The sequence below is a fragment of the Apodemus sylvaticus genome, chromosome 12 (genome assembly GCF_947179515.1).
Source record: "Apodemus sylvaticus chromosome 12, mApoSyl1.1, whole genome shotgun sequence".
Lineage (NCBI taxonomy): Eukaryota > Metazoa > Chordata > Mammalia > Rodentia > Muridae > Apodemus > Apodemus sylvaticus.
The window spans coordinates 80,916,788-80,944,015 of NC_067483.1; the positions used below are offsets into that span (position 1 = coordinate 80,916,788).

At 45.4% G+C, this 27,228-nt stretch overlaps 1 protein-coding gene and 1 long non-coding RNA gene across 3 annotated transcripts in view; one reads left to right on the forward strand and one right to left on the reverse strand.

Annotated features, from left to right (window-relative positions):
• The window catches only part of Cadm3 (cell adhesion molecule 3), a 30,955-nt gene extending 9,001 nt beyond the window's left edge, over positions 1 to 21,954 (reverse strand). Inside the window, exons 1-3 of one of the 2 annotated variants that reach the window (XM_052200419.1) lie at positions 21,409 to 21,954; positions 2,982 to 3,083; positions 396 to 536 (exon numbers count right to left, since the gene is read on the reverse strand). In XM_052200419.1, the coding sequence (XP_052056379.1) occupies positions 396 to 536; positions 2,982 to 3,083; positions 21,409 to 21,814 (649 nt within the window). In that variant the 5' untranslated portion in view covers positions 21,815 to 21,954. The remainder of the gene's footprint in view (positions 1 to 395; positions 537 to 2,981; positions 3,084 to 21,408) is intronic. The other variant, XM_052200420.1, reaches the window with a different exon arrangement.
• Positions 4,846 to 26,834, forward strand: LOC127697359 (uncharacterized). Its single transcript, XR_007980453.1, has 3 exons — positions 4,846 to 4,884; positions 17,542 to 17,653; positions 26,051 to 26,834. It is a non-coding gene; the product is annotated as an uncharacterized LOC127697359 (long non-coding RNA).
• The last annotated feature ends 394 nt before the right edge of the window (positions 26,835 to 27,228 follow it).

Genomic DNA, 27,228 nt, shown 5'->3' on the forward strand with positions numbered 1-27,228 from the left:
AGAACAGAGCAGAACAAAACAACCCACTCTCTGAATTAGGACAGAAGCATTCAGTGACTAGGGGTAGTAGCTTAAGGGGCAGCCAGTACTACAATCTGTGTCTTGTATAGTTACTTAGAAGGGGACTAGGATTGCCTGGTATCAGTTCTCATAAGGCTTCTTTGGGGCGATACTACTCCAGGACTCTCTAAGACTATGCATGGCTGAGGCTAGAACTGTACTACTTTTTTTTCCTTTGGTAAACAACTAAGGAACCCACAGCTTACTGCTTTTTCAAATAACATACCTCGTGTTTCTTAGCCTCTGGACTACACAGAAAACTCCCATCAGCCTCTGCTATCCCCTTTCCCCTAGCCCATGGATCCCACGGAGAAAGGTCATTCATGAGACATTACCTCTCTTCTCCCCAAAGTACAGAGTCTGTTGGGCAGGGTTAGACCACTGCAGAGAAGAGTCTTCATGCTCTTTCACTTGGCACTTGAGCACCACTGTGCCACCAGCCACCACTGTCTCATCAGATGTCCAGGGCTGGCTATCTGCAGGGGTAGAGTACAGTTAGTTTCCCAAGGAGCCCTGAGGCTATCTACCCATTATTGGGCCACAGTCCACCTCATCTAATTCAGGCTACCCAAGACTCTGTCTCTGTATTCTCTTGAGGCTTCATGGGTGAACCAACAGAGGTGGTAGTGGCAGTGGAGGGGAGGTAGACCTGATCTTCTCTTGCTTTGGATACACAGAAAGATTCACTTCTTGTTGAATGTTGGATGAATGGACAGGGTCACAAACACTGAAAGGATAAAGGCACCCATATCTGAACATACTACTCCACATGTGTCTCTTTAGATATGGCTCTGCCATTCATCACTGAGAACACACACACATCTCTCTTGTCCTATGTTTTGCCTTGCCTCCCTGTTACCATCTTTTATAAGAACAAAAGCAGTAGAAACAATTATGACTAATAACCAAAACTGTAAGGGGGTAAAGCCTAAACTAGCCCTTGGTGTGTACATTAATCTATACAAAGAAAGGAAAGCAAACAAAAATATAAATTATAACTTGAAACATTTTAACATATTTTATAATTTTCCTAGCATTTACTTCAATCCAATCATCAAATCTCTCACCAGGCTTTACCACTGTTGTTAGTTGTTGTAGCTGCTGTTGAGACAAGGTCATACTATGCAGTCCTGGTTGGCCTGGTACTTACTGTGTACTCAAGATGGCCTTTAATTTATCAAATTTCGTCTGCTTCAACTTTCTAAGTGCTGGGATTATAGGCATGCAAAATTGAATCCAACTATTTGTTCTCTTTCCTGGTAAGTCTGCCTGTCTACTCTCCAACTACAAACCCAAGTCCCCACCCTGATACCATTTAAAGAATAAAAGATTGATTTCCCCCCTAAACATAATTTCTAACCCCTCTCTCCTTAGCGAAATTCTACAAAACAGAAGCTCAGTTGATAGAGTCCTTGCCTAGCATGTATGGAACCCTGGACTGGACCCCCAGCACCACAATGGCTGCTTGCAGTGGAGCACACATCATCCCATCACTCAGGAAGTAGAGACAGGTAAAGCAGAAGTTGTAGGTTATCCTTGGCTATGTGTTGAGTTTGAGACTAACTTGGACTGCATACACCCTGTGTCAAAAATGGAGGAGGGAGGGAGAGAGAGAGAGAGTGCGAGGGGGGGGGCATGGAAGGCAGGGAAGACAGGAGGAGGGAGGGAGGAAGGAGGAAGAGAGGGAGAGAGGAAGAAATCCAGGGTGGTTTTTTTTTTTTTTTTTTTTTTTTTTTTTGTGATGAATCAATCGAATGCCAAATGAACCTTCTCCTAAGGTCTAGCTATGAACCTCTCCAATGCTGACAATTCTTTCTGCCACCAGGCACTGTGCTAAAGTTCCCACAGCAAGGATTCTGATACCTAATATTGATCCCCTCATCTTCAGAATCACTTTCAGTGACCCCACAGCAGTGACCTCCTCAGAGCAAATCTAAAATAATCATCTCCATGCTCTGATTCAGGAATGTCCGCAAGTCTGAATGTCACAGAATTCCACAAGCAGCACTAGTCACAGCTCCATAGGAAACCAAGAAACACACATTCTACACCCTCTACAGAGCACTGTAAAGACAGTCCAATGCTTGCTTTGTCAGACCCAACCCCTACTCATCCTGCTGTTTCTTACTCTCCTAGTCCTGTGTTTCCAGGAAACCCTGCTTGATCCTAACAGAGAGGGAAGGCATACTGGAAATCATGTCAAGCAAGACAAGCCTTTAAGGGTGGTAGTTTCCCAACTGGAGTATGAAGACTGATAGTTGCTACCACCTAGAACGGTAAAAACTGGAACTGAGGGAGCATCTTCCACATCATAGGCACAGGCAACAGGGCAGCAGAGGAGAAGAGATCCCCTAAGATCTGCTCACTATTTCTGAACACTGGAATTATGTTCTGTCCTCTACACGGGGCTGTTCTCATTGAGTTCTTCCTAAAGTGGTCCTCTGAATGGAGAATTAAAATCTGTGACAGATTTTGAGATTTCTGTGTAGTCACTGAGCAAATCTGGAAGTGAAATTTTCTTAAAATTTCTCAATGGAAGGTGTCTGAGGCTGTTCATTTGCAATCGAAGGAAATCACTTTCCAACCTCTCCTCCCTCTGTCCTTGTCTCCCTTGAAGAATTCTTCTTTGCCAGTGCCTCTCCAGGACCTCTTTGTTTTGAGTAATCCACTCCTCTGGAGGCATTTTATTTTTGGAAAGAGGTGTAGGGTTACAGAGTTCTCTGTAGCAGAGTGAGGGAGAGAGTTGGTGCATGGGAAAGTGGTGGTGGTGCAGAGCTAAGATCTAGACGTCAAATGGGAAGGAGAAAGCTGTGTGGTGATGAGTGGAGAGAGAACATGGGGTGGGGCACCATGAGTGGGAGATGGCGTGAGAATGAGAGAGACATCTGTAGAATGTTGAGATGAAGGGCCTGGTTTCTCACCTTGACTGGCCAGCAGGTCAGGGCTGCTCCAGACTGTGGAGCTGAGGGCCTCCTCCAGTGGAGCCGGAGTTCCCAGCTCCAAATCCTGCTCCTGCCAGTAGCCTGGGGAGAGAATCTCCATCAAGGATGAGCCCTGTGCAAACTGCTAGAGTTCGTGTCTACACTGTGATGGTGGGGGTGTGGAGGGGGGAGGCCCCTGGGGGAAGGAGCATCATCAGCAAACCTAAGGGAAAGTGAGACATTAGCAAGAGTTCTGAGAAAGGAAACAACGTCTCTGATAGGCCATTTAAGGAGGATGCTACGCTTTATCTGTCAATCATGTCGTGTTAGAGCCAAAAGAGATCTTGGAGACCACTCAGTCCAGTTGTCCCTCCTCACAGATAAGGACAAAGAATTCCGCAAAAGATTTTGAGGGGGTTTGCTACTGAAAAATGGAAAACCAAAAAACAAAACAAAACTAAACTAAACTAAAAACAAAAACACATTTTAAACTCCTTATCCAGTATTCTTTTCATTATACCATATTATCTATTAACACAAAAGCAGGTTTAAACATTAGAATGTATTTTCACATTTAATTCTTTCACTAAACCTATAAAAAGTGGTGATGTCATCACTTCTGTTTTGCCATGTGGAAGCAGAATGAAATGACTTGCCCAAAGCCATACAGATTAAGTAGAGATTAGAAATGAAATACATGATTTCAAATCCAATGCTCTTGGTTCCAAGGTGCGACCCTCCTTACTGAAGAAAGATCACGTCTGGGGCTGGAAGTCAAGTCACACTACAGCTTCCCGGAGTGGAGTGTAAGCATCTATGAAAGCTCAGATCCTCTTTAGTTTTCATTCTAGACTCCCAGGCTTCTGTCTCCCTGCTGAGTCTGTGCCTTCCTTGGATGTCACCAAGCCTTGTCACCCAGGTTATGGTCACCACTTCTCTTAGAACTAGATCAGTTTTTATACTCTAATGTGAAATACAGCAGTGTCTGGGGTTCACAGCCCTAACCCAAACCGAGCAGAGGGACAAAGAACCCAGCTAAGCACCTTCTCAAGATCTCCCGCCACAGAGTCCTAGAGTAGCCAATCACATCGCAAAATTTCAGTGAGGTCATCAGCTGCTGAGCGGAGATTCGAATTGCTTCGTTTCCTGGGACAGCAGTACTCTGAGAAGTTTGTCAGTGGTCCCAGCATGCACAACAGTAAGTGTGTGTGGTGGGGGTCTGGGGTAGGGGTGGGGGCAGAGTGATAAAAGGTGGAGGTGGGGCTGAGAGAGGGCAGGTAGGTGGGTGGGTCAAAACTTAAAAAGGAAGAAAGGGGACGAGACTAAGAAGAGAAGGGTAAAGAAGAAAAGGGAAAGCAAGTTGGTGAGAGAGAATAGAGAAGAAAAGGTAGCTTTGAAAGAGGGTGACACGTAGGGAGGAAAAGAGGGGGAAGGGAAAGGGGCGAGCGAGCGAGAAAGTGCTCACATCAGATAGAGCACTAGGAGAGCTTTGTGGGCGGGCTGGCAGCAGTGTAAACAACACCCCCCTCCCCAACCCTGCGCTGCTTCTGACCTGGGTCTCCCAGATTTGTGAATTTGCTTTGCTCTGATCAAAGTTGAGAGACAAGGTACAACTCTGATAGGTAAAAAGGAGTTGGGGAGTGGGGCAAAAGCAATTGAAGACAGAGAAGAGAGACAAGGATGAGAGAAAGAAAAAGGGAGGGGCTCTCAGTTCCAGCAGAGAGGCAGTCAGGAGGTGCAGAGTCTTCATGCTGGGGATGCTTTGTGTGGACACCAAGGATGAGGGTATGTGGACATTAATGGGGGTTTCATATTATTTTCCAGGTTATGTTTTGGAGTGTGCTCTGTCAATATCAAGCAGGAAACAGGAGCACGGGATGCTGGAGGGGCAGGGAGAAGCCAGGTAAGGGGGTCTATGCGTCCTCATAAAGCACAGAAACCCAGCAGATAGTCTAAGAACGGCTACACAGACTTTTATTCAAGCCGGCCAATGAAATAGCCTTGTCATACTTCAGCGTGGGACTTTCAGTTTGCAGAGTGGATTTTTACCCACGATGTCATTTTATCTCAAAACAGTTGCACTGGATAGGGTAGGCAGCCAGGTATAATTCCTTTTAAAGCCGACATCCAAAGTCAACTTTAACAACCTCCATTCATCCGAAGGAACCCAAATAGCACACTTCTGAAGAACCCTTCCTGCCCTTTGGGGCCTTCTCAGCTTTCAACAGCCCCTGTGTTATAGAGCATTTCTACATACTGCACTGTTGTGTTAAGAGCTGGTTAACTCTGAACTGGTTAAGAGCAGATATGATATTGTTTAAATCTGCATTTCCTTAACACTGCCATCCTCGTGAGCTCTTGGTGCACGTAACTAGCCTGGCATTTTTGCCACCTCCACACCAGGCTGTACCTACTGCTCCTCAGGCAGACCCTGTTTCTGGTCTCCACTCTCTCGTCTGTCCTTTTGCCTGCATTTTCCTACGTGCCTTCTTTTCTTGCTCTGACCTGATCATTAGGTTTATCCCCCCTGCATAAGATAAATAAGTAAAATGGTGATGTACATCATTTAAACTCGGCTGAACTGTTCAGAGCCAGAAGGCAACAAATCACCTTCCATAAATGACATGTTTGGCATGTGCTCACTTGATCGCCTCTGTACATTTGCAGAGAATTCACTTTGGATTGCCTATTCACTACGTACTATTGGAATTCACTATTTAGGATGTGGCTGGGACATCACTCCCCCTTCTGTGGAGTATATGTGATGTATCTGCGGATTCTAAAATGTACTTGTGATCTACTCATGGGAACTCTGTTAATATGCCTGAAAGTTACCCATTTTTACAAAATGGTAGGCTGCTAGTGATCAGTTCTGAATGGCCATTCCTGTGGGAGCAGGTAAGTGATTGTAATGCTATCTTCAGGATCATGGATAAGTAGCACAAATTATAAGCCGCTTTACGAAAAGCTTGAACTATCTTTGGATTAAAATTGTGCCAGTCATTTATGACATCATCATGATTTCCCTCAAAATGTTTGGACAGGAAAGGGAAGAAGCTGAGGCGTATTCTAAAAGGGACATATGGACTTTGAAGTGGAGTTAGTAAGGATTTTACTCAGGGACTTTGGGAGGAGCTGCTGGCTCTGTATATGGGGAGAATCATGAAGGAAAGAAAGCTCCAGTTTTACTGGCAATGTAAGCTGGGAAATGTCAGTCTTACTAGTCATACGGTTATCTGCTTACAAACCTTTTGTGACTTTCTATTTTATTCTCTCTCTCTCTCTCTCTCTCTCTCTCTCTCTCTCTCTGTGTGTGTGTGTGTATGTGTGTGTATTGTATGTTGTATGTAGGTTTATGTGTTCATGAGTATATGCTGCCTACATGGACATGCAAGTGTACATGTAGATGTCAGAAGCTAACATGGTGTGTTTTCCTCCCTCATTCTCCTGCTTATATTTTAATTGGTTTTTAAAATTAAATGTACTTGTGTATGTATGTGTGTGTGTGTGCATGCATGTGCATGTGTGCATATGTATACACACATAAATGGTATGATATACCATATATATATATATATATATATGGTATGTGTTATATTGTCTGTGCCGAAGTTATAAGAAAACCTATAGGAGTCAGTTACCTTCTTTCACCATAGCAGTCCTATGCATTGAACTCAAATTGTCAGTCTTGGCAAGTAAGAGAGCTCCTTGGTCATCTTATCTGCTCTTTACCTACTTTTTCTTGAAAGGTATCTACCTGCCTCTCCAGTCATGGCGCTGGGTGTTCAGATGCATGCCACTATGCTGGGCTTCTTAGAGGAGTGCCGGGAATCGAAATTTAGGTTCATAGCAAGAACTTTACTGGGCCATTACCCCACTGGACTTTACATTTTTCTGCAGAACACAGCCAGATTGGCTAGCCTGGTCCTCAAGGTCATGTATGGTTCAATGTCAACCCACCTGTCAACTTTATCCCATTTACTGATCATACATTCTAGACACACCAGCTATTTAGAATTCCATTTAAAGTATTCACCATCCTGAGTCCATTCCACTTTCTATAATGACTTGATTCTAATGCTGTTTACCCATCTCTATGGCTCTTAGCTCCAGGTTTTAAGCCTGCTTTATGTAGCCCTTCTTTCCAGACCACCATCTTGGGAACTGTCTCCATCTCTCTGAGTTGCACTGCATTCTCTGCCTTCCTTAACATGATGTGGCACCTTCATCCCTGCATGACAATTAGGTTTCTTCCTAAACCATAAAGATCCTACAAAAACAGTTGATATCTGATTCATCTTAGTATCAATACTATCCCTAATACAGCATATTGCACATAGAAGGTGCTTAATAAATATTTATTGATTAAGTGAATCAGATGCTGAGTGTCTTCTGTTGTGCTACTGGAGCTCAGAATCTGTTAGTGCCAAGAAAACAGCAAATCCAAAGGCACAAGAAGTAGGCTTAGAAAAGCATGGAAGACCTGGGCATGGTGACTCTAGAGATCTACAAGGCAGGGTTTGATATTATAAAGCTCCCTAGTGTTAACCTCAAGATTCAGGTTAAGAGGTCCATGGGCATAACTCCAGACAAGCTCACTAGGGAACAAGCACTAACTATAGGTCTCTCTGGCCATGAAGTCCAAGCTTTCTGCTTTTTCTCAAGGTACTGCCTGCCCCAGGAGGTGAAAACATGCATTTGTGTGTGTGTGTGTGCGTGTGTGTGTGTGTGTGTGTGTGTGTGTGTGTGTGTGTGTGTTTGATGGTATTTTAGGAATGGGAGAGGGAAGCCTCTCTTACATTCTTGGCCAGGGACAGTTTACCTAAACAATGTTCAAAGCTCTTACCTGCACAATGAAAATCACAGAGTAGCAGGCTAGAGTGGGGGCTTGTGGTGATGGTCGTAGTGTTGCTGTGATTGGCGTTCAGTGAATTATGGTTTTAACTGGACTTTATAATTTGTCTTCACTCCATACTTTGGGATATATTTTGTCTGTCCTTACTTTTCTATAACTTGGTACTCTTTGCTTAACCAAACAACATATGTGTTTATCTAAAACTTTTGACAAAACTCCTTTATGTTTTCACCACATTCTAGCATCTAGGCTAAAAGCGAAAAGGTTGTCTTGTTAGTCATTCTTCCGGGTGTTTCTGAATTCTTGGTTTTATTTACCTGTGGGTTCTGATATCCTTAGAGTTCTTAGCATTTTAAAGGACAAAATAATTCTTTCCCCTATACTTGTTTCCTTCTGATTGATTGTTCTTATTGGGAGTAGCACAGGCAAGGATTTCAGACTTAATAATGTGCCTCTACAAAGCATGCATTGGCACCAATGACTCAGTTTTTCACTGCAAACACAAGACCTCACACATAGTAAGGGCTCAATAAATATTTATTGAATAAATAAGTGAGTTACTCAAATGAATAAAAATGTATTATGTCTGCAGTTTAAGTGACTGGTAGGGAAAGCTATGAGAGTATACTACTGTCACCCTTGACTGCTTGGTTTATGTATCCTCCCTGTCTTGTTTGCTCTGAGGATCCAGAATGAATGGGTGGAGCTATTAACAGTGCCATGGGTGCACATTTGGGATGGTGGGACAAAGGAACCAGCTCTGGTCTGCATGATGTCAGCCGGACTCATGAATGCTTGTGTCCAGAGCCCCACTTCCCTGACAATAGAGAAAGACAGCTCTCTGAGTAGGAGATGATTATGATGGTGGTGGTGATGGTGATGGTGATGGTGGTGGAGGTGGTGATGGTGATGGTGGTGGTGATGGTGATGGTGATGGTGGTGGTGATGGTGATGGTGGTGCTGATGGTGGTGGTGATGGTGATGGTGGTGGTGATGGTGATGGTGGTGGTGATGGTGATGGTGATGGTGATGGTGGTGGAGGTGGTGATGGTGATGGTGATGGTGGTGGTGATGGTGATGGTGATGGTGGTGGAGGTGGTGATGGTGATGGTGATAGTGGTGGTGGTGGTGATGGTGATGGTGATGGTGGTGGAGGTGGTGATGGTGGTGGTGATGGTGATGGTGATGGTGATGGTGGTGGTGATGGTGATGGTGATGGTGGTGGTGATGGTCATGATGTTGATGGTAATGATGAGGGTGATTACTATGATGGTGATGGTGACAGTGATGGTCACCATGGTATGGTGATGCTGCTGCTGCTGATGTTGATGGTAATGATGGTGATGCTGCTGCTGCTGCTGTTGCTGCTGTTGCTGGTGATGACTCAGCATTTCTCTAACTCCAGAGTTAAAAATAATGTTCAGCCCAGCCTACTTGTTATTCCTCACGACTACCATGACAGGTGGGTGGAGAAGTGTTATCTCCAAGCGAAAAACATACTGGGGGCTGTGGCCTAGAATACCGAATCTCTTTTAGAATGGAGTATCCACCCTTAGGAGTCTCACTGCTGGGCTCCCAGACCTGACAGTCTCACCCAGCTTCAGCTCCTTAGCGAACTGCTGTGTACATGTGGGTCACAGGCAGTGGAGAATGGCCGTAGCAAAATTAGAATTGGAATTTGGCCCCTGGAGGTTTTCCTATTCTCAGAGCCACATTTTTCTTTAAGAGTAAATGTTTGAATGTGCATTTGGAGGAAACTGGACCAGTTCCATCCGAATCCTGATTTAGAAGATAACTCCAAGATTTGGAGGAGTCACTTTGACTTCAGAGCAAAAACACTCAGATCACCAAGGACTCTCTTTACGCTCAACTTCCTACAGCTGGTCTTTGGCAGCCACAAATGGGCCCCATTTAGGAAATCCTCCCTGTTGACATCCTTTGACAGCGACTGATGTATTCTGGTCTCGTGCTACATTCATGTCTCATGTTGCCTTTTTCTTTTCTTTTCTTGGATCCCTGTTTGGTAATACCTGTGACCTTAAGAAATAGTCAGAGGGAGGCTGGGCCTTAAGAGGGGAGTTAATTCTGATTCTGGGCCTCTCTGCATTTTCAGGTGTGCTTCCTTCTTTTTCCATTGGGATAGGACTCTGTCCACAGTGAGATCATGAAGTCCTTGTGGATACCCACCCTCCTTTCCCCCACTCAGGAACACTTCAGAACCCTGGATCAGTCATGCCTTGGCTGTTGCTTTCTGATCTCAAGTCTCCCTGTTCCCCTGCCACTCTCTGTCAGTGAGTTGCTGAGAGGAGGTTTTACTTCTTCTTGTTCCTCCCTATATTATTTCTGTTGCTGTCTAGTTTTTCCCTCCTGGAGCCTTGTTTGTCATGAAGCCTCTTGGGCCCAAAGTCATTACTCTCTCCTGGCTTGATTTTACTCTCCTAAGAGGCACATAGATGTAAGTGGAAACAGATGGGGGAAGGGTAGATTTCCACTCCTCCCCCCAAAAAACTTCTATTATGGTAATTAACCCTTTAGTTTGATACAAGACCTGGGCCAGAGACTCAGGAGTTGAGGAGTGTGCCATCTTCACACTATTAAAAGTGCCTGAGAGTCAGGTTAGGAGAGACTAAGCCTGGATTCCAATAGGTTTTATGATGGTGCATTTCACATACATCTTTTGGTTTCTTCCACAGCAGGTTGGAAACAAAAGGTTTTCCAGGCTAGATGAGGAGGAGCACCTTTAGGCTAGTTGGCTAGCTCCTCTATTGTGGTGTGAGAAGGGAGTTAAAATGAAAACCTTATTTTGGTGTAATACTCTTTTCTCACTAAAATTAGAAGTAAATAATACTCCAGTCACTCAAAAACATTTTTCATATGCAAATGTCAGGAAAAAACTGTGAAGATTTACTATGTCATGAAGGTAGGTGTGTGTGTGTGTGTGTGTGTGTGTGTTCTTCAGCCCTACAGTCAGATTCCATATTCTATCAGTATTTTCTACTGACCCCTAATGGACAAAGCTGGTTACTCCTAAGATCATTCACTATTAGGATGAAAAGAAAGCTTGTTCAGACTCTGGCACCAAAGTGTAATAACTTTTCTCTTCTTTCTGTTAAAATTAATTCGCCCCAAATAGTTTCTTTTCCATGACTCTCACAAGTATATACTTTCAGAACTGACATGGTCCTAAGTAGCAGTCAGTCCCATACTGTTGTGTATGTGTCTGTGAGTATACATATGTGCCCAAGTGCAGTTGCTTCATGTAACTGTGAGAAACTGAAATGCCAAGATGTATAAGAATTTGAACAAGTCCCACAGGTAGTCAGCAGTGCCATGGTTATAATTCTTATCACCGCATCATAGTCTTGTGGGCTAGCTAACTCAGAGAGTCAGTTGCCACTGAGTATGCTTTTTCCGTCTGGTGATATCTATGCTCTTTTTAATCCCACATATGGGAAGCACCTCAAACCTCAAGGGAAGTGAGTTTAACAGACAGGTTGGAGAAGTTGGGGCGAGATGAACAAGGGATCTCTGCAGCTGTGTCAGATGTCATGGTGTCACAAATGCCAGGTCTTACCTATAGACTTCAGTTTCTCCAGAAGAGGAATTTGAAGGGCAGAGGCCATTGCTGTGTCCCTAGGAGCTAAAAGCAGTGGCCATGAGAATAAATCTGTGGTGTGTGTGTGTGTGTGTGTGTGTGTGTGTGTGTATGTGTTTGTGTAGCATGCACGGCATGTGCTCTTACATATGAATCAGAATGTGCTCCTGGTTCTACCTGATGGAGCATGCACTGTTCATAGTCATGGGAGCATGCACTTGAGTGTGAAGTGGAAGAGAAAGGGGTTAGACTAGATGGGGGGATAAAAGCAGAGGAGTGTGTCCTATTCTTGAGCTAGAAGGAAAAAATCTGGAGGCAGAAGTGGGCTTGCGGTAGGCTGGGGGGGGGTGGCGGATGCTCACAGACTTAGTTAAGATTCTGAGGAGCAGAGAGACTGGGAAGTGGGTGGCAGAGAAGGAGGTGGGGACAGCTGTTGCTTTGATTTGCTACTGAGTCAGTGTTCTCGGTGCATTAGCGCTGAGAGGGAGCCCTGGGCTGGCCCCCAACCAAAACAAGCCCCTCTGTAGCCAATATTGAGTTGTAACAAGGACAAATGCAGTTGCAAGGCAAAGAGGAGGGGCATCTGATCCTAAACAGCTCCTCGTTCAACTTAGCCCTTCACAAGCACCTAGCATTGTGCACCAGCAGCCTGTGAGGGAGAGAGAAGGCAGCGCGGTAAAGCAAATCACTAACGGCTTCTGGGGAACAGACTCTGTGTAGGTAGAGAATTGTACCTGGGATGGTGACAGCCTTTTGCAGGGTCTGTCTCCCCATGTCTTCTCACAGTGACCACATTATTCAGAAATCATGGAAGGTTTGATATGAGCTGTGCATTCTGCTCTGTAGCCAAAAGGCTGGTTTTGTGTGAAGTTTTGGGTGCCCCCTTAACTTGAGCAGGAAAGTATTATACCTTTCCCATAAATTTGGTATTTTTACACACACACACACACACACACACACACACACACACACACAGAGAGAGAGAGAGAGGAGAGAGAGAGAGAGAGAGAGAGAGAGAGAGAGATACATGCGCAAACACACATGCACATGATAAACTGGGAAAATCTGCATTCCCCCACACTGTGGGAAAACATTTTGGAAAGGAAACATAGCAGCATTGAACATGGAATTCATTTAGTGCATTGAAAGGTTATAGGAAGATAGGAAATTGAGACTGAGCTGGAACACTCAGAAAATCAGGGAAGGGCATACAAAAAGAAACAAAAACAAAGCAACAAGCAAACAGACAAACCACCTTACAGGAGGAGGGCGAGAGCTCACAAGCAGAGCTTCCAGCTTGTTTCTCCCATCCTGCCATAACTACCTGACACCTGGGTACCTGACCTGTCCACACGCACATGCAAATTCCCCCTTTACAGTGTCCCGTCCCATGCATTGCTGTCTGAGTGGTATTTTAGATCTTTCAGAGTGATGACTTGATGTGCTTTGATAACAATGCTTTGGAAAAGCTTAATTTCTTATGAGGCATGCAGGAAGGCATTTATCTCTGCTGGCTCCAATATTCTTGACTTGTTTTTACTGTTTCCCTTCACTGGATGATCAGAGGCAGGGTGTGAATGACAGGTTCAGGGCAATGGTTAGGAGTGTTACATGAAGAAAAATGTGTTCCGCTCTACACACCCACCCACACTACTCAGGTTTCCCTGATTCTCCTAAGCCTAACTGGGATTTATTCTCTCTCTCTCTCTCTCTCTCCTTCATTCTTATCACTTATAAAAAGATCTGTATTTTTAAGAATGCGGCATTGTACATGCTTGCTTTACTTCATGCTCATGCTCTTCATAGGGGAGTTTAACTCCTCTGTGAGACAGACACATTCTTCCAAGTCTACAAATCTCACAGTCTCCAAGATGATAAATAATGTTGTTTTGACATGAAGGTCCCTCTTCTGCTCCTTTTTAAACCTCCACTGACTGTCTGAGCTTTGGTGTGGTTGTCTCCGCTTTGCTCCCTAAGATGCTTGCATTTTCCGATGTGGTCATCCTTTTACTCTCCTTCTGCATGTGTCCTTCAGGGCACTATGATTATCATTATTCATATGCCTGTTTTTATTTTTCTCTGACACAAACACACAGCTTTTATTATGACCCAGATACAGAGCCCATTCACATGCTCATATTAATCAGAACTCCTTACTTCCAGAAAACCATATGGCTTAACCTCAGAGCTTCCCCCCAAAGCAAAATTTAGTCTCTTTCTTCTGCTCAAACTCCCCAGGAAAGGGCCAGGATCCTCTCCTCCCCAGGGCTAAGGCTCAGTCCATCTGTCACTGACATTGGACTCCAGGGCTTGGAAACCAGAAAAGACTTGGCATTAACAGCACTTGAGAATAAATGAAAACCTGGAAGGCTCAGGGGCTTAGTGATGGTGTGTTTTATATTTGTGTGAGATTACAGGCTGCAAGTTGGAGGGGGAATATAACCCATGTCTTTGAGAAATTTTCACTATTAGGAAGTGTGAGAACTAGCAAGCACCAGGGTCCCACTGTAATTTTGCATTTGCAGAATGACAAATGCTTAGGAGCAGATGGTAAAACTGGCCCTTCATTTTATAATGGAAGAACTTGGCCTCAGGCTCTTTATAGGATGGGCATGATGACACATTCCATGTTACCTGTTACTGATGCACTCATTAGAGTTGTTTTTTTTTTTATTATGAATTTCTAAAGGGTATCAAATAGTTAAATCATAAGGTCCATAAAAAAAAAACCCAATACTTAAGGGTTTTTGTTTTTGTTTTTTAACCTGGGTGAAGCTTAGTCTGGAAAGGGCCAAGGCATAGAAGGTAAGGTACACAAATAGACACATGAGACAGAGTCCTGTCTAATCTCAGTATCACCTGATATTTAAAGAACGAGCTCTCCAAGCACGCCACTTTGCTAATGTCTAAGACAATTATGAAACAAAGAAGAGATGGGTTGTGGCCTCCTTATAGATGAATAGCCAGGACGCAGGCTTCCATCACATTTTCTTTTCCCCAGGGCAAGGTGATACTCCTGACCTTCTTGACCCTGAACTAGAAGTAAATGAGCTAAAGGTGCTTATAATTAGCAATCAATATATAATTAGTACAAGTCTAGCTGGGGAAGGGAAAAATAAGTCTTTAGCAAATGCAGTCTTTGGCTCTTAAAAAAATTATATAGCTTTGTTATGCTCCTGGATACCTTCCCAGATGCGAGATTTCACACCGAGGGATGAAGGACATATTGAACAAAGTTAGAATCTCTGCATTTGAATCCTTCTTGAAATAGGTCCTACTCTTCCTGGAGTTGGGGGCTCAGGGAAATGAGTGGATGCAAGATGTCCCAATCCTATCTTCCAGAAGGCTCACTCATAGAGATAAATCACTTCCATCAGCTGCCCTTGACAACTGGAGCTTCTTCTTACTTCAAGTGAGGAAATGAAAGGAGGCACCCTGGAAATTCATTCTGACATCCTGCTTCCCCAGATAGACTCCTCTCTAGGTCATTCATACACATAAGCATACACATGTGTAGAAATTGACACGGGGCATTTTATGTTCAGGGAAATGGGAGCTTGCCCTGATCTGATGTGGTGTTGCCACATGGCTGGGTGGCACTTGATGTCATCAGAATATTGGCAGATGTGTACCAGAGTTCCCCTTAAAGATACGTCTATGGAGATTTGGCTATGGGCATTAACCCAGGACAGGAGATTCTTGCATAAGGTCATTTTCTCCATAAAAGTGGAAGAAATAAATCAGGGTTCTGATATTTAGTGTTTATTCCTCTCATCGTGGGCTCCTCTATTACGTAGTTTTTAAACATTTTATTACATATCATGTTTGCATTGCTGATGTAGAAGGCAGAAGGAAATCAAGCACTATAGCTGAACACGTAGAGCTGGCATAAGATTCAGGGTGCTATTAAGGTCTGTATGCTTGCGACCGAGGAAGACTCATTCTGCCCTCAACATCACACATGAGCAGTGCCATCTCAGTCTAAACCACAACATATGCAGATCTGGTTTAAACTATGACTCCAGTTACCATAAACCATTCAGTTATTTTTAGGCCATCTAAGGACACTCTAGACCCTGGTTTCTTAACTATCTATAACCTGAGAACTGCTTTTCTGTCTCTTTCCTACAGTTGACTGGTCATGAGGATTCTTCACAATGTCCCTGTATCAGGGTTTGGTCTCCTTTTTTAAAAGATCAGGTCCACATGTGTTTCTGACAGGGCAGGAGGTGTGAGGGGAGTTCAGCCAGTTCTGAGGACTGCCCTGTGAGAGAAGAGATTATAAAGCAAAAGGTAGAGCAGGACCATGGAGAGCAACAAGAAGCGCCTGGAGTGTCACCATGAGGGGCCAGCACCATGGAGAGCTCAAAGCACAGGTATTTTATTTGAAAGAGGACAAGCGGAGGTAGCAAGCTCTAGTGCCCACAGAACTTAACAGCGGACTTTCGTTGGGATCATTATCCTATATCCATTTTTTTTAAAGGATTTCGTTTGAAACTATTGTATACACCCAAAAATATTTCGAGGACCACTACCAGATTTCATTTGTGATCATTAGCCAAATTATCTAAGTGTTAGCAGTGATGAAAGTAGTTTTAATTTGCTGTAGCTTCCTGAAATTATACTTAGGAATATTGTCCAATAAAGGAAATAGCATACAGTTCCTGTGAAACCTCTGCCCTCCTAGAAACACTAGGATATAAGGAAGCCAAAATGTTATGACCATCAGATAGGTTACATGGCATACCCAGATGTTCTGATGACACCAATTTTCTATAAGTAGTTAACATTTGATGATACAAGGAGAGCAGATATGGGACCAGGGACTTTCAAAAAGAGTGGTATCACCAGAACTTAAAACCCTCTATTTTACAGGGGACATTTAGTTGCTAGCTTTTACAGTTAAGGGCATTTTGGTAAATTAATAAATAAGTCTTTAATACTTTCTGGTTTGATGATGAATATGTAGCTTTAATGAACCACTATGTGTGGGGGAAAAAAAAACCTCTCAACAGATTTATGTGTTCTACTCTGGAGAGGCTGGTTTTTCAGGGCCAGAATGGATGGACTGCCTTGTCGCATACAACTACTGGATTGGGGTTTTACTTGCATAGTTGTAAGAGCTCTATCATCAGCTGCATCTGACCTTATAAAGAACCATCACTATTTCTGATCTTGACAGTAAAGGTGGGTCTTTGGCCTGGAGACATATTCTTCTCTATTTTATAATAATAGAGTGTTTATCCTTAATTTGACTGTATTCTTAGAGTTCTGAATCTTTTCTTAGTGGCTAGCCAGATTCTTCTGTGACTGTGATGCTCCCTCTCCCTCTTCCTCTCCCCCTCCCTCTCCCTCCCCTCTCTCTCCTCCTCCTCTCTCCTTCTCTCTCTCTTTTCCTCTTCCCTTCTTTCCTACCTTTCTCTCTCTTCCATCCTTCCCTCCCTTCCATCCCCTTCCATCTCTCTGTCTTACAAGCAATTCTGTGGAGATTTTGATTCTCATAGCCTACGGGTGGACCTCTAGGACACGACCCCGTACAGGAAACAAAATGTTCCAGCATATTGGTTTGTAGCCAATAGTTAAACAGGAAGCACTAGCCTCTGACATTAAAAAGAAAAGAAGATCTTGGGCTGGGGTAGAGATTAGTGGTAGAAAGATTATCTATCATTTAAGAGTCTACAGGTTAAGTCGTGAGAACTACAGAGAAAAGAAATAAAAATATAATTACTGTACTTTTCTAATATTCTGGATTATTCATTCAGCAAGAAGCTGACTGCTTCAAGGAGAATCGGGGATCTAGCCTGCCATCCTTAGATGACGCTCCCTTACTGAGGCTCAGATGACAGAAAAGGGATTGTGGAGCCAGTAGGCAGCTCCACTGGAGTAGGAAACAGTGGGGAATGTGACTAGGCACAGCCCCAAGGGTTTTCTTTCTCTGACAACTGTGAAGATTCCCCCCCCCCCAGAACATGACTTGAGAAAAAGCAGCTTTAAACACCATTCCACATATTAGATACAGAAAGTACAGCGAGTGAGAGCAAAAAAAAGTTGCCTAAGTCCAATCTAAGGATTCACAGAGCAGTGGCACCACGTCCCGTCTGCTATTTCAGAATGACCGGAACACCAGAAAGAAGCCAGCCATCTGTGGAATTTCATGGCTGCCGCACCATGAGTCACACTCCTCAAGTGGATGCTGAATATCTCCAACATGTCACTCCTGAAGTAAGACTGGGTCTTTCTTCTTTCCTTGGTTGGAAGAGGGCAGAGAGGAAGCCTAACTGTAGTCTACTGACCCTCAGTGGAGGTCAGAGAACTTTAGACTACAGCAAACCCCAGGTGTAGCTTAAAGAATACAGAGAAGCCAGCAACCAGCAACGGGGCAAAGACTACAGGCCTTAAAATTTCATCAAATTTTCTGTGGTTTGTTTTCCTTAATGAGTGAGAGATCAGGGTTCTAGGGGGGAAATATGAAAATCAACAGTGCCACCCAGACCTAGGCAGAACTTAGGACAGAATTCTTGGCCATAATTTTTGAGGCCATTTGATATCCTCCATTAGACAGTCTGGATGCTCATTAAATTAACTAGACACTGTCATTCCAGTGTCTCTTTAGTGGCCTCAACTTCCGGCTGCCAGATGAAGTGCAAATCTTAAAGGAGAGGATGTCCTTCCCAAGAGTGATAGCTGGAACTAAGAAGCGAACAGAGATAATAATAAAAAAAAAAAAAAAAAAAAAAAAAAAAAACCAGACAGAACCCTTACAGTTATAACAAGGAAAAGAAACTCAATGCAGTTGATCTGCCAAGCAGATCTGTGGGCAGCACTACAGAGAATGCTGGCCTTCTTCAGCACATGGGCATGATCTCCTCACTGGGCACCTGGCCAGGGGGCTGCAGAATGCATGGCAGTGGACAGAAGGTCATTGGGAAGGAAACGGTATGCATGTGTAAGATAGTTAAGCTACAAGGTGAAGTCACTATAACCTGGGTAAAGCAATGCAAGGTTGTCCTTCTGCTGGGTGGAATCACTGTACTGAAAATAACCTGGGAATGAGGAAGCCTGAGAAGATTGGCCACAGTTCCGAACGTCAAGCTGCTCACCAGAGACATGACCACAGGGCGCACTAAGTTCACAGGCCTTGTGTTTCTCAAACGAGAGCTGCCAACTTCTGCTAGTACTAGTGGAGAAAAACCAGAAGGGAAGGCAGGTGGCGAGTTCCTAAGCATGTGACCACGACACTAATGGCCAGGTTCAGATAGAACTAGCTGGTCCTGTCATGTTCCAGCTTCTCAATCCCTGCTCATCTTTATGTGCTTGACATATTGATGCTGTTCCCAAGGGAGCTTTACACCTCGGAGGCACACAGAAGTTTGTTTTTCTTCTTCTCAATGGAGTTAGCCTCCCAACCACAGCACTCTTGACCATCTAAGCATCAGCTTGCTGGGTTATTTTGTCCTTAAGTCTTCATGCCACATCTATCCTAGTTTGGGTCAAACAATGCAGGATGAGTTATGTATCAGCTAGCACCCTGCTTGGGAGCCCCAGGTGAACTCAGGTGTGCTAGAAGCACCTGATTGATGCTGGTCAGAATGGCCTTCCAGATTGGCATCCATGAGTATATTCATTTTTCCACCATTGGCGCTCCCCTTCTTAACTCAGAAATCAAGGTACAAAGTCAATTAATAGAGGGTATCTGACGGTCATATCTCATACATCAGTGCACCCTGGAGTTCTCTACTCTACACAGATGTATGGGAAGCTTGATTGGACTTTCTTTGAAAGGGCTGTCCTAACTAACTCTCATCCCCTCTTCCTGGCCCATTCTCTTCCGTTCTTCACTCTAAAGTTACCGCTTTCTGTTCCTTCCTGTAAGCTTCTGCTCCAACTGTTTTTCTAAGCTGAGATAAAAATGTTCTCACTCTTTGGACTTTAAGATCAAATAATGGTTGGGATCCCAAGTTTAAGACCAAGAGTCATGCATTGGGCATAGGAAGCTGTGGTCCCTGAACAGGTTTATTCTAGGCTCTGCCTGGAGGTAAAGACCCTGCAGCTTATTGACATAATCTTTTTCTCTTTTCAGGTCTGAGGTTAGCATGCTCGTAGCTCCCATTGCCAAAAGATTGTAGACTGGGCACTAGCTTTCTTTGGTTCAGCTGTGAGTATGGGGAAGTCAGGAGCTGCACTGAAAGTCAAGGCCTTATAGGAGTGTCATTGCTGAGGCACAAGCACCCAGTATCCAGTCTTTGCCTTGCACTGAGCCCACTGTCCCCCAGGACTGCTTATCTTCCCTGTGAGTAGGGTCATCAGATCAGTCCTCTGGGGGACAGGGGATTCCATGTACGAGAAAATGGATTGCCACCTCTGTGGTGATAGTAGGAACTCCCTTTGGGGAGCATGGGGAGAGTGGAAAGAGTCAGCCAACCAACTGTAGAGAGGGGATCCCCAGGGTCTCCGTACCAGGGGAAGCTACCAGGATAGAGACAGGGTAAGGGGAGGAGGTCAGGCAAGGTGGAGCTATTATTCCTCCAGCACCCTGGCTCTCAGCCGGCTTTCCTCAGATGAAATTCTCTACATCATCCTCCCCAGTTCCAACCCCTCCTCTCTCCACCCCGCCCCGCCCTGTGCCCATCCCTGCTGGCCACTGGGTCCATCGCCCAGGAACCGCCTCCCCTTTCTCCTCCCCTGCGGTTCTTTCTGTTCCCCCCCCTCCCCGCTGGCATCTGGCCGGGCATAGCCACCACCCTCCCTCTACTCTCCCCACTTCCCCTTGCTCCGCACAGGTCTTGTTCCCTTTCCCCTCCCCCACCCAGCCCACCTCTGACAGGCGGCGGGAGTGAGGAGGATGCATTCCTTTAGTCCCTCCACGGCTGGTGCTCCCTCCTCCGGGAACCTGAGGCTCTGAGCTGGGGCGCCCTTCTTCCCCTCTCTACACAGTTCTTCAAGCCACCCATTAACCAACAGCAGCCTCTAAGAAGGCTGAGGTGCCCCCACAGCGCTGACCTACATAGCCTGGCCTGGGGCGGGAGGGGCTCTTCCCCAAGTCCCCTCTCTCCTGGCCCCGCCTCCTTTCTTCATCCCCCGACTCCCTTCCTTCACCTCTTTACCTTTACAAACCCAAGAAGGGCTGAGTTTCAGACTGGGGCAAAGAGGCTAGTCTGCCCCACCCTAAATTTGGAGAAATTAATGTTCATCCCAGGAAAGCTTTGGTTTTCTCATAGATCTTTCTCCCCAAATATCTTGCTCTCTCCGTTGGCCGCCCCGCACCCAAGTATAGGTTTCCTTGCCCAGATTTTACCACCACTAGGACTAGAGCCAAACTGGGGCCCCCTCCACCCTGTGTTGTTGTTTTGCTTCAAGGAGAAGCCCCTTCTCCTTTGCCCACGCCCCCCTCGACAGCCTCACCCAGGCCCCCTTCCCTGCCCACTCAGAGCTCCACGGCGGGAGGGGGACGCGCGGGGGAGCAGAAATGTTTGCATACAGCAGTTTTGGGGATCGTTCTGGCCACCCAAGCCCTACAGACACACATACACAAACACCCAACACACGCCCTGACTGAAACAGCGACAAATCTCACTCCGCCCCCAACACACACTGACACAGACATACACACAGACTCTGACACAGAAACGCAGCACCAGACACCAACATAGACGCGCACACCCAGACACACACGGACATCAACATATCCAGACCCGGGTTGCTCAAAATAGACAGCAACCCCCGAGATCCAGATCCCTGCTGCACACGCAGACATACACAGTCGGCCGTGTACACAGGAGGGTGCACACGCCGGCACACCCCACGGTCCTCAGAGACAGCGATGCTCAGAGACAGACACAAGGGTATTCCAAGAGGCTGGCGACTTGAACCCTCGCTTCCAAACAAAGCCAACAGGCTCCCTGCTCCCGGCTCCCAATCTGAACCCCCTTCTCGGGGCACTGGCCACCTCCCCTGGCGCCGCCCCCTCCCTCACTCACCGTCCTGGGAAAGATTGGCCCCGCCGGGCGCCCAGGAGCAGGCGAGGAGCAGGAGCAGGGGCAGGGCGGAAGGGGCCCCCATCGCGCTTCCTGGCCACCTCCCTGGCTGGGCGCTGGCGAGCCTAGATCTCCGAGGACTGGGGCCAGAGGTTCTGGGTAGCCGGCGTCGCTGTCCAAAGGGGCGCCCCCGGAGCGGCTTCCAAGCCCGGGGCCGAGGCGGGTACCGGGAGGGAGCCGGCGCTGCTGCAGTCGCCGGGATTAAATAGGGCGCTCGGAGCAAACCATTCGGTTGGAGGTGGAGGGGGGGTGACGGGGGGCTGGGCTGGTGGCGGGGGGGCCTGGATGCCGCATTCCCTACTCCCCCCCGCCTCCCACACCCCCTCCGCGCTTTTGTGGTGCCTTCCATCTTCTCCCCCGGGAGCTCCTCCAGCACCACTCGGGTGTGGAGCAAAGGGAGGCAGCTGACTCAGAAGTGGGACCCCATGCGCACCTCTCTTAGGCTTGGGGTGGAGAGAGGGGAGGTGGACAGGGCGGTGGGCCAGCTGGCGACAGAGTCCACTGCAGGCCTGGGCAAGGGCGTGCCCACTAGCCTGAGCTCCTCTGGCCCCGCCTTCTCCTTAGGCAACCGGGATCCCCAAAGCTAGGACACCCCTATCCGCTGTGTGACCAAGGATGCCTCCCCAGGGTACCTAATTACTCAAGGCATTGTCCTAAGCGCAAACCTCCTTAGTTCCTCTTTCTCAAGACCCTCTACTTAACTGTCCAGCAACAATTTGTGGCTCCAGGCAATATCCTTTGCAAAGCCGACCCCGGGAGGCCACCGGACCCAATCTCCTTCAAGCCTTCTTTAAATGCATTACTCCAGACACTAAACAGGGAAGTATCAAGTAAAGTTACTTGGTATTTTCCTCCTCCGTGCTCTTAGACCCTCTTTCCCCAAAATAGCCCCTCAGTGTCTTTTCTGCTCAGTCTTTCAGGGGCTCTCAACTTTTAGCTAGTAAGAGCCCAGGGTGAAAGCCAGACCCAAAGACCTTCTTACAAACCAAGAAACAGTGAGTAATGCAGCTCTTGTTCCCTGAGGCTATAGAGAAGATGGATGAGAAAGATTGTGTTTGCACTTGCTCACACTCAAAAAGTCCCAAGTCCCTAGTGTTTGCTGTTCTTCTATCTAGGTTATCTCTGAAAGAGTTTTGGTGTGTTTAAAAGAGGATCTTTCTGGGCTCGTTTTAGTTGAAATTTAGCTTTGGAGAATGCATTTCTAAATTGTTGAATTGTAGAAATCAGGGAATTTTAGCTCTGTTAAGAATTCTTAGAAAATACCTGATCTAACCCAAAGGAAGTTAGCAGATCTAATCCAGGTTTTATATTCACTTACAAGTAGAAGACCCAGCATTGCGAATGGTAGAGGAAAGTATCTAGTGCTTTATTCTATAAGTGGGATGTGGGTGACTCCACTAACATCTCCAGTCCATTTTCTGCTCTGCCTTTCTGTGCTAGTCTTTAATGTTTGGGTGATCTTTCTTTCCTTATATTAAGTTTTCTTAACTCTTTATGATGACATAGCTATTGTGTCTGTCATCTAAGAACCTGAGGACAGCCTGCAGAACATATTTTGTAACCAACAAAGCCTTGTTTAAGGGACAGGCAGTTATCTGGGGCTGGGAGAGTACTCAGGGCACCCCTGCAGGATCGTCTGGGTCTGCTCTGATATTTTTCACTCACTGTTTCTGGAGTTTAAAGTTTCTCTAGAAGAAATCTGCTTGCCTCTTGTACCTGTCCGGACTGTCTGGGTGGTTATTATTTTTTTCTAGACAATATTGAACAAGGTCCGATTTGATCTGTCTCAGTGACACCAAATCATGTTACCTCTCTGAGATCACTACTGTCTTGAAACTCAAGCAGTGGAGATGGAATGCTGTATGTTGCAGGAATGTAAAGATGTGGATGTAAGACAGGGAGGAGACCAGACCTGGAAGGTGGAGATTGCAGGAAGATATGACTTTTTGAACACTTCAGGTGGGACCAGATTGGTATGAGGTTAGTTACTGTATGAGAAAGAAGAGGCATGGTAAAAGAACACAAAACCCAACTACAAAGCAAAGCAAACGTATTAACCATGGTGAGAAACATCAGGCTTTTCTAGTTAAAGGCTCTTGATGGATAAAGAGTATTATATTTGAACTAGAAGAAACCTTAGCCTAAGCTGTCATGTAAGTGGGATTTAGGTAGAACAGGGTAGGGGAAGTATGGAGGTGAATTAGGTGGGGGTAGGCTGTATGTGGGATTAAGTCCCAAAGTCCTCTAATTAACCATCTTTTCCTTCCATCTGCTGCATCACAGCAGATCCACTTCTGCCTGTCCTTAATTCTCTGATGACTGCTGATCTGTCCCACCCTCTACTGTAACTGCAAGGGATGGATGGGTACCCAGGGTGGGAGGGGGAAGTGGAGCTGCTGTGGAGAGAGTGTATTAAGGCTAGCAAATGAGACTCTGGACTGCTCTTTTCCCACTGCCTCCTCTTTCCTTCCCTGCATCATCAGCGTGAGTTTTGGCAGTGTTTTAGTTCTTGGTAATATGAAGTTGCCGTTGGCTTTTAGGATTATGGAATCAAAACACATTAGAGTTGCAAAGGACCTTCAAAATCATCCTCTTAGATGGGGTCTTTGTTGAAGAGATGAGGAAAATGGAACTCAGAAGCCAAGTGGCTTCCTGTGTTCAGCAGCTAGAGTGTAAATACTAGCAGGACTGGATGAGGCACAGAGAGGGAGCACCCTTTGGAGTTAGGGGGACTGAGGAGCATCAGATCCAGTAATTGAGAGCAATGTCTAATTTGAAGTGTTCTCTTCTGTTTACCCCAGAATGGTAATTTCTCCCACGTGGTGTACATTCTGTTTGGAAGATCCCATTCTCTATAATTCTTCTACTGCTACCCTAGCTGCACTGACCAACCCCCTTCTCCCCCACCCCTGCATTTTACAAGCCTGCCATTTGCTTAGGAAAGGGAGATTCACAAAGAAAGAGTGACCTGCAAGGATTATCTCATCATAAAAATAGGTAGAATGTAAGTATCTGTGTTGGATTGTGATCTCTATGGTTACTCTGCACTAGAAAATGCCGTGACATACAATTTGCGTTTCCCAGAGACTTGCACAAGGTCTGAGGTGGGCTGTTGGTGGGATTACAGAGATGGCAGCTAACGGTGAGATTTGTGGGGAGCCAAGAAGGGGAGTGAAGGGAGGGAGGGAGAGCTTGGCCTCCCGCATGCCCTGTCCACTCAGCAACAGCCTGGGTATCTGGGGGTGTGGAATGTGATACTGGCACTGATGCTGGGCTAGACACAGCTGTGTGGGCCCTGGGCATTCTTTCCCCACGCAGCTTCTGCTCAAAGGGGAGAGAGAAGGAACTCAGTTTGTAGAGGGTGAGTTTTATGGATTCATCTGGTAGAGGTCAGCAGCACTATAGGGAAGACCCAGGAGAAGAGAAGATGGGACTCAGCCCCCCACTCAGCCCCCTCCTCACACTCTGACCCTCCTCCTCCCTGTGACTTAGTAGACTCTATGCAGGTTGCCACACTGCTTTCCTCTTCAATTTTCCACCCAACTAAACCAGTACTTGGCAATGCCACCCCTTGCTTCTATTATCCAGTTTTAATTAACAGCATCCTTAATAATAACCTCAGTACGAATTTTAATTCTAACCTTAATTGAATTCTAATTTTAATCCTAACCCTAATCTATTAAGGATTCTAACCACCAGTCCTAATGGCAGTCCCAACTTAACTATCAGCTTTAACTAGTATCTTCATCCTAACCAGGTTTGAGCTGGCAGCTAGAAAAGCCACTGGCATGTGATTAAAACACGGTCGCAGGTCCCACGAACTGAGAAGTCATCATTTGCTAGGCTTCATGCTGAGTGCTTTATATACACAGCATCTCATGTGGGCACCAGAAGCTACCTAATGTAGTTAAATTTATTAGCTCCTTACCAGTGCAAAACATGTTGTAACACGATTACAATTGTAATTAGCAGATCCAAGCCAGGCCCGCTTGATATGTGACTCCGTGTTCACCTCCTCTCTGCCAACTAGTGATTCTGACCAACCTTCTCCTAAAATCCGACCTGATCCACCTTGGCTTGGCTTTTCCATATCATTACTGGTTTTGTTTTATTTTTAAATAACTAACAGTACAAATTAGAGATGGAGCAAATTACAAAATCCCCACACGTCCCTGCCCACAGACCCTATTGGCACTTTGAGACATTAAAGTAATTTATTGATGAAGTTAAAATATTCAGACTATAGAAAGAAGCTAACTGCAGAGAAAAGCCTCCTCGCCTTCGCCTTCTTGGGGTAGCCATATTGCACAACCCCAGGGGGCATCGTTCTAATTGGAGTTGTGTAACTCGGCAGCACTGCCTCCCACAGTTTTCCAGGCAAGCAGATACAGTCAAGGTAAATATCAACCAAATTAAATCGCCCTGGCTTATGTGTATGACTTAAACATGACAATCACTAGGCACTTCGAATTCATAATTAGCAATAACTATTAAGGGTCAGACTTTCAGCTCAATTCTTTACATTTATCACACATTTTAATGTTCCTCTGTCTTCTGTGCAGCATCCATTACCTCTCTATTACAGGTGAGGACACTGGGACCGGAAGAAGCCCGCTTGCACAATGATAAGGAATGACACATCCTGTCCTCAAAGTCTACATTCTTAACTTCGTACTTAGCCAGAAAAGCTGCCCAGGGTTTGGCTCTGAAGGTCATGTGGGCTCAGTTCTTAATGTCAGAGAACTGGAGTTGCCTGACATTAGACAAGAGGATGACCTATGAGGCTGTCGATGGACTCAGATTGATGTAGGAGGAGACACTGCGAGGGAGAAGGGATGTGAATAACTGCATTACAGAGGGAACTGAGCAAAAGGTGAGAGAGCAGAAGGGAAATATACAAATATGAGCAGAGACTGGGGAAATTGTTTGGTGATAAATTCAAGCAAAACCAAAATCATATAATAAATATGTGTGTCACCATTGCTCCAGCTACAGGCTGATTGATGTATTATGGAAATGGTGTAGACATATATAATCATCTTCAAACAAAGATGCACATTTTCAGTTACACAGGGATCCGTAGCCTTCTCCAGTGAAATAGTTCCATGCTGCTCATCTTGATGCTGTGTTCTAGCAATATCTAACTGCTGGCAATTTCCCCAAGACACTTCCTTGTTTCGTGCCTCAGTGCCTTTGCACACATTGCTTTTCTCTACCTGGATTGCCCATCTCATCAAGCCTGATGAAAATCCCGTTTGCTCATCCAAACTTTGATTAGGTGCCTCCACCTGTGTAAAGCCTTCCACCTGAGGGCAACCTTGTCTTTCTGGGTGCTACCATTGAATAAAATGTATACCTCAACTATTTTAGTTCTCTCACCGTGTGGCAGTGATTTTGCAGTAATTTTCTTCTCTAACTGTGCTCTCTTTGAGGGCAGGGATGATATTTCATGAATCTCATTATTGCCAGTGTAAAAACTAAAAGAATTGCAATTTTACTTAAATATGAATTAAGCCAAATGACAAATGTATAAACATGGGCTTAATAAAACATTTTCCACATAAGCACATAATGTATGTGAGCATAATTCATTAGCATATATCACACATGTATGTGTGCATTGAGTTATTTGAATATTCCATTTACAAGCTGATGTGGTTTGATTGTAATGTGCCTGTACAAATGTATATAGAATACCTTTTATAAGTATTATAAGTGTCTATCATCTGTCTGTCTATCTGTCTGTCTTTTTGTTATCTGTCT